This window comes from Pinus tabuliformis, chromosome 1_1, assembly GCF_031772625.1.
Source record: "Pinus tabuliformis cultivar Carrire ecotype Pingquan chromosome 1_1, CPIR1, whole genome shotgun sequence".
Lineage (NCBI taxonomy): Eukaryota > Viridiplantae > Streptophyta > Pinopsida > Pinales > Pinaceae > Pinus > Pinus tabuliformis.
In genome coordinates this window covers 801,544,001-801,552,140 of record NC_142297.1, presented here as the reverse complement: position 1 = coordinate 801,552,140, position 8,140 = coordinate 801,544,001, and the positions used below count along the sequence as shown (strand labels likewise).

Below are 8,140 nucleotides of genomic sequence, written 5' to 3'. Positions count from 1 at the left end.
ATGGTCACTACTGGGAAAAAGTTCTAACAATGAAATACTTAAATTATCACAGAACAAAGCTGCTCACTGATACTATTCCAGACAGGCCATGCACCCAAATATGGAAATTGGTTAAAAGGATAATTCCTCTTATTAGAGATCAAATATCCAAAAATCCAGGGAATGGCAAAACAATTTCTATCTGGGAGGATAGAATAATGGGGAAAAACCCCCTTAAATCAGCAACAAAATTTAAGAGGGCTTTAGAGATTGATGGAGGAACAAAGTTTTAACACTCTTTATTCTATTTTGGATTGGGATCAGAATAACTGGGTAAGATGGAAAAAGCTGTCTACACCACCAAGACTAAAAAGTAAGTGGGAAATTTTAAAAGTCCATCTGGCAGGGGCCGCGCCCATCAAAAAATAAGAGCGGGATGACTTTGTTTGGGACCCAAATGGAGGGGATTACACAGTGAAATCGGGGTACAACCTCCTCCAAAAACTTCACAATCAAAATGATTGGAGTCTTTGGAAGGCAGCTTGGAAATCAGAGAGTCTGCCCAAAATTAAAGTCTTCACCTAGACCCTCCTCAAAGCTGAAATTTTTACCTTTGAAAATTAAAAAAAAAAAAAAGGAATACAAGGGCCCTCAAAATGTGTCATGTGTCAAAAGGAGGAAGAAACAATCCAACACCTCTTCATAAATTGTATGGTGGCAAGAGAGTGTTGGAAACAGGCAACAAGTCCTTTGGAAATAAACATAAATCCAACAATTCAGTTGACAACTCTTCATTGAAACTGGGATAAATGCTACCCATATACAAAGAAGAAAAGGCAACAATAAATAGGATATGGAAATGTCTCCTTTCAATCCTGTGTTGGCAAATTTGGTTAGGCCAAAACAAATGCATTTTCAAAGAACAAAAGGCAAATCTAGGCAAGATCCTAGCAAAAATTTCGAGCCAAGTTGCAGAGATAATAAGTGCAAATGGAATCTCAAAAATGGACCAGAACAATTTACAACAAGAAGAGAAAGATTGGTACAGCAAAGCAATGTTAGAAAACAAAGCAAAAGTAGAAGCTATAGCAAAAAATAAAGAATTTCACACAAACAAGAAATGGAAATTAAGATTGGAGGATAAATAATTTGCAGAATGGATAAAAGAACAGAAGAGACACATTCTTTTCTTTTACGAAGCTGCAAAAAATAACCCAGATAAAGCAAGGGCAGCCGGAATTATACTAGATCCAAATGGAAAAAAAAATAATAACCTATGAATGGAGCCTTGGAGAAATGACAAACCACAGGGCTGAAGCATACAGCCTCCTCCTAGGCACAAGGCTTTTAAACAAAAATGCAATCGAGGACCCTATAATAATAGGGGACTTGGCTATCATAATAGCCGCATTGGATGCCAAAAGTAAATTCAAAAGCATAGCCATCAACAAAATCTATCAAAGGATCAGAACAAGTTTTGAAAGTCTGGGAAAAATAACTATAAAGCATGCCCTGAGAAACCAAAATAAGGATGTTGATAGCCATGCCAACAAAGCAATTCACAAACCAGTTGGGATTGTCAAAGAGAATAATAAAGTTTATGAAGAAAGTATACCATGACCCCCTCACCCAGTATGAGGATCGAGAAAGAAGATTTAGATCCGATTATCATAAGAAATATTTCAAGAGGGGGCGCGGGAGGGAATAAAAAAAAAGAATCAAAACATCAATTCAAGAAGGAGATTACATGAGGAAAGTAGAGAATATATGTCAGCAGAGGTTCTCAACTGTAATCAGCCTTGCTCAGAGAGCACGATTCTCACAATCCCAAAAAAGCTACACTATATGATGAATCAAGATTTCAATTGTCCTCCTCTCTTGGGAAAAGACGGCATTAGTCATGTCATTCATGAATGCCTGGACTGTAATGGTATTGCAAGTAACAGTCAGGTCTCCACGTACACCTGCGCAGGCTCCCAGGTGACCCGAGACAGTATGGCAATCAATAGCAGCAGGTCTCTCCTCAACAGAGACCAATAAATTAGGAACATAATTCACAAAACGCTGAAGAAATGCCACAAAGTAAGAGTAAGGAGACAGATGAAGAAACATCGCACAGGAACCGTTGGATCCCGGTGATCAACAGACGAGGATTGACTTTAGTAGTAGCGGAAGAGGAACTCGGAGAAGCCGTCACTGCCGTTGATGGTGGCAGATCTACGGTCATCGGGCGTTAACATGCTCGAGAGTTAGTCAAAGAGAAAAGGCGGGAATTTAAGCAGGAATGGTATTTCGGGATGAGTTTAAGCGGTAAGCGGTTTCAGGAGGGAACCACTCGATTCCACTCACCATTGGACACGTTGCAAGAGGGGGTGTGAGAATACCGCTTTATCAGGTGGGTATTCTCTACGAAATTTGCTCTCCTGAAATCCTCGATAATTGTTGGATCTATGCGAGTGGATTGATGGTGGTGGAGTGACGTGCAAGTTGATGGATCGACGATCGGCGGTGTCCGTCAGATCTGATAGAGGAAAATCTACAGTGGAGATTGAGCCTAATAAAAGTAAGCATTGAAAATCACACCAAGGCTTTGGAAATTCGAGGATAGAGGTTTATGGTTAAGTCCGCTTTATCCAAAGTTAAGTGCGGGTTTGGTTACCACGCGAGGCATAAGGAGTTCATGTCAAAATTTGGAAAGTTATCCCATAGCTCAGAACCACGACACCACCACTCTAGTTTTTGAAGTTTATAGAAACAGGGCTGTAAAAGTAGTTGTGGGGACTGCGCTCCCATTTTGCGCACTACTTTTGATCCAGCCCTCATCTGAATGTACAAGGAACTAGCTTCCTTTCCCTTTCTTTTTTTCTTTTTTTGCAATATATAAAAAGTAACCGACTGTGTTAAAAAAAACATAGCTATATAAATTAAATCCTTGGGAAAAGTGTATAACCATCAGTTTATGATAGGCAAAAGAACACTTACTTATGATACAAGATTAAAAATAATCATAAAAATGAACTAAATTATAACTTCATTTTAAAATATCATTATATCTATATATCTATATATATATATATAAAACAAGATTCCCTTACCATGGAGATTCACCCTATTTTGACATGGAGATTTTTATTTTGTAAATGAACTTTATTACAATATCATAAACTAATACTTTGACTTATCAATACTACATGTCTAAAAATTCATAACCCAATATTTCATATATAATTTTATGTTATAATATTTTGTAAGATAATTAAAAATTAAAGTGTAAAAAACCTATTTCAAAATATGCATATCTATAAAAATGAATTATAGAATTTTTGTTGTGTTTGGTAAAACTTGTTAAATGAAAGATCGGAGATAATTCGTGTCACTCTGAGAAACATATTCTATAGCATGTCTTAGTACTTGGAAGTTGGAACATTTAGCTGCATTATTAAAAAAGCAAAATTGTTGTGAAAACAACTCTAATTCAAAATCATTTTCATTTTTATATGCATCAAATTCAGTTAAGCAAAAATTCAGCAAATGTAACAGATTGACAGTTCGCACTCCGTTTGAATTACAGTCCATAAAAGACCAAATACTTTAAAATAGTCAATGAACACACTCATTAAAAAGAGTCGTGTCTGCACTGTTACCACTCTGGTTACTATTGCAAGTAATATTGATTTAACCTAAGCTCTAATAAAATTACGCAAGATAGTTGCAAAACACCTCCAACAAAGCATCCTCCTCCTTGCCGTCGGAAGTGTCAACTTGAGTGTTTAATAATGTACAATCAGAAGAAATTAAAGTTTGAAGCCCTGGCAGAGCTTCTGTTTGTAATTTATCACACCCACTCATGTTCAGTTTTCTGAGGTTTGCAAGACCACAAAGCCCTCCTGTTTTCATCAATGCACGACACCCCTTTAAATCTAGAGATATCAATGTTGTTGGCAATGCTCTCACTTCTACCAGGTCATTACAGAAAGTGATGGATAGATGTTGAAGGTCTGGACAAACACCTTCAGGAAAGGATATCTCAGATATTTCTGTACCATTCAGCTGCAAAACATTGAGCCCAAGCATTCCTTTTTCTCCTTCAATCTTTCCAAATGGCAGTTCACGTAAAGGACACCTGTGTACTGCTAACGTTCTCAACTTGTTCATCTTCATGACACCTGGTGGTAAGCTTTGTATTCCACATTTCCGTATATTCAACTCTGTCAACTGAGTCAGCAGTGCAATTGAATCCGGCAAACATTGTAGTTGCACGCATCCATGGAGCCACAATTCCTGTAAATTCGCGACGGAAGCAAGTGAAGCTGGCAACACTTCCAACAGAGGGCTTCCTAATCTGAGGACTTCCAAATTTTTGAAGGACTCAACATCAAAAGCGAACTCTTTTAAGTTTGTATCGAACAAATTTAATTTTTTCAGAGACAGTTGACGTCCAACTTCCGGCGGCAATAATTCCATCTGGGGACAACCTGAGAGATCTAAGCATTCAAGCCAAGTGAGATTTCCAAGTGTTTTAGCGGAAATGGTCAAACTGGAGCAACCCTTCAAATGCAGGTGTCGAAGTTGTGGATTTGCCCATGAATTTGGAAGCCTCTCTAAATGTTTCCATCCACTGAGATCGATGCCAGTGAGGTGTTTCAAATTCTCAAAAGAGTCTGGAAGCATCTCCAAACTTTTGCACTGTCCCAGATTGATATATTTTAGAGATGTCAACTTCCCCAAAGAATCTGGAAGCCTCTTTAAACTTTCACATCCACTGAGATTGATGTAATGGAGAGAAGTCAAATTCTCAAGAGAGTCCGGAAGCATCTCCAAACTTTTGCACAGTCCCAGATTGATATATCCTAGAGATGTCAACTTCCCCAAAGAATCTGGAAGCCTCTTTAAACTTTCACATTAAACTTTCACATCCAATGAGATCGATGGCCTCCAGACGAATCAAATTCCCAGAAAACTCAGGAAGCATCTCCAAACTTTTGCACATTGTCAGATCGATATAATCGAGACATAACTCTCCTAAAAAATCTGGAAGACTCTTTAAACTTTCGCAACCATTAAGGCTGAGCCTACAGGGACCTCTTATATACCTTAAGGAATCTGGAAGCATCTTCAAACAAGGGAACTCACTGAAGTCAATGTATAACCGGTGGTGATCCTCGTCTATCATGCCTGGAGTGAAACAGTTATATGGGAAATTCAGCCAGCAATGTGGAAGCTTCTCCAATTTTTTGCACAAGTGTAGATTGATGAATTCGAGGTTTTCCAATTTCTCTATTGAATCTGGAAGCACCCTCAAACTTTTGCACAAACTAAGATTCAAGTATCGGAGATTTGTCAAATTCCCCAAAGAATCTGGAAGCATCTCCAAATTTTCACACCCAACCAAAGCGATGTGTTGGAGATCTCTCAAATCCCACAACTGATCTGGCATCCTCGTTAGACGAGCACTTTTCACTACAATCTTTTCGAGATGCCGCAGCTTCCCTAGTGATTTTGGAAACTCTAACAGTGGAGCATCAATATTCAACTGCAGCAACTGCTGAGGTGCCTGCAATGTTCACGTTTCAATAACTAAAAAACTGATCAAATAACAATGATTGTCATTTGCAAATTACAGCATCTACGTCTACGTACCCGATATTCGTCTTCCGGCCACAATCTTCCCAATTCCCTCCCGTTCACTTCTAAAATTCTTAAATCTTGCATTGAAAAAGAAGGCAGGCATGAGCAGCGACAGTCATTCCAGCGGAGAGATATGAGGTTGCTTGATAGTATCTTCAGCTTCAACATTCTTTCTACAAAATCGCCTTCACCTTCAAGAATTTGCAACTTCTTGATTCGGAACCCCTCCTTTCTGTTTAGTAGCTCTTCTAATTTTAGCGATTCCTCAGCGTGATCAGTATCTCTAGCGATATTGGACGGAGGGGCCATTCTAATTCCGCGCACTTCTATTGTTTTCTGTTAGTTATTTAAAATCAATAACGATTCATTACATGGTACACCGCACAGTCACTGAATAAACAATATTGAAAATTGTTTACACGGATACATATAACGATTGCAGGATTGAAGAACTTACATATAAGGATTGCTCCAAGAGATCGAAAATTCCTCTGAACGTGCCGCACCATATACGGATCGGCAATGGTCTTTGTTGGGCGATATTTCTTCCCATGAGTACGAGAAGATCATGCATCCATATAATATTTCCTTTTTCTGTGTCCAACTCTACAAGACACTTGTCCTGTAGAGTTTGAAGACCCACCGAACCTTGCCAACCTGAGCCATTCCAAACTTTAATCCACTTATCGCTTTCTTCTCCTATGCCAAAACAGGCAATATCCAAAAATATTTGCTTCTCCTGTTCATTGAGCGACTTATAACTAACTATGAGCTTCTTCTGTATATCTTCAGGAAGTATTGAGCGAAGTCTATTCAATAGCCCTCGCCAGTAAGATATGTTATTTTTCCCACATAACAAAGCCCCAATCACTTTCAGAGATAGTGGCAATCCACCGCAGGTCTTTAAAAAGCCATCTACAACATCCTTAAATTCTGGTGGTGGATCTGGCTTTGAAAAGGCATGAAAGCAGAAAAGCTCTCGGGAGTGTTTTGTATTAAGTTCCTTTAGGTGATAAATGAAGGACTCTTCGATGTCTGCATTTCTAAGGACCTGCTTGTCCCGAGTTGTAACCAAAAGCAAGCTTTCGTGGTGAAGTACATTCTTTATTGGCAAGAAGGAATCCAGTTGATCAACATTATCTATATCATCTAATACTATGATAGATTTACAATTGGACAGGTTCCTCTCAAGCTCTCCCAACCCTTCGACGGAACTCTGAATTTCGATATCTATACCTTTAAGATCCTTAATAAGTTTCCTCTGTGAAAATGGTAAAGCGTTTTTGGCCACATCGAACAGAAAAGACGACGATCCCTTGTAAATTGATCTGTTAGCATTGAAGAATTGCTTGGCCATTGTGGTTTTTCCAACTCCTCCAGATCCCACAATCCCCACAACCTTGCAGGCCTGCTCGTCCTTCTGCCGGCCCCATAGCAGTCCCCGTTGAAACTCTTCTATTTTTCGTTGGAGACCGGTTGGATGTTTTGCCACAAACAAAGGTGGTTTTGGAACCTTTTTCACAACGCTTTGCACAACCTCATGCAAGAGCTCCAGTTCGCCCCTGGAAATTCATTCAGAGAGGTGAAATAATGAGTGAGAAAAGCACCCAAGTTGTCATATATCTACCTAAATCAATAAAATACCCTTGAGATTAAAAAAACTTGTAACACAGATTGGGACAATGCTAGATCCTCACCCTTTAAACTTGGCCAGCTCCAAGCCGCTTATATTTGCAGCATAAGAAAGAGCATTTCTCCAATTCTGGACTTTTTGGATGTCATATCCCCGTTTCTCTTCGAGTTCGCGCAGGGCTACAGCGTACGGTCCAGATTTATCTTTGTCCGTCCACCGGAGATGAGCAGGCTTGACGTCGTGAAATACAGGAAGAAGGGTAGCCCGGCCGGACTTGGCGGACTCCACCATGAGGAGCAGCTCATCGAGGCACCAAGTCGATTGGGCATAATTCTGAGTGAAAAGCGCCACATGAACACTCGCGCCTCGAATAGCGTCTTCTAATTGCGAGGTAATGTTCTCTCCAACCTGCATTTCCGACTTGTCAAGGAAGGCTCGCACTCCACGATCAGCAAGGTTGCGATAGAGAGCGCTGGCGAAGGTGTCCTTGATATCAGGCCCACGATGGCTGATAAAAACATCATGGCACCGGGAGGAAGAATTTGACGCAGAGCAGGCCGAGGACGAAGCATCTGCCATTGAAATTGAAATCGAAATCTGGATGGATAAAAATGAAAGGATACGATGATGTGCAGGCACTGAGATAGAAGAGTGAAATTGCGTGGGAGCCGAAGGGTTGGGTGTACATAAAATACTTCACAGAGGAAACCTCCACGCGCTTGAAGAAATGCGCGCATATGATGTGATGTTGATGTCGCCAAGATGCGCATGTGATGTGATGTTGATGTCCCTCTGCGTTCCGCGTTTCTGCTGTTTACCTATTTTTTCTCCGAGGAAAGGTGTTGCGGTGTTTAAAGAGGCTACCATTTAATTTTATCTGGATTCGGAAATGAATTTAGT

At 39.9% G+C, this 8,140-nt stretch overlaps 1 protein-coding gene across 1 annotated transcript; it reads right to left on the bottom strand.

Annotated features, from left to right (window-relative positions):
* Positions 1 to 4,876: 4,876 nt before the first annotated feature.
* Positions 4,877 to 7,819, bottom strand: LOC149216435 (disease resistance protein Roq1-like). The gene is made up of 4 exons (XM_089389955.1): positions 7,305 to 7,819; positions 6,065 to 7,169; positions 5,620 to 5,943; positions 4,877 to 5,533 (listed from the first exon to the last, which is right to left on the bottom strand). Exons 1-4 carry the CDS (start codon positions 7,817 to 7,819, stop codon positions 4,877 to 4,879), a joined length of 2,601 nt encoding a protein of 866 aa, XP_089246081.1.
* Between the last annotated feature and the right edge of the window lie 321 nt (positions 7,820 to 8,140).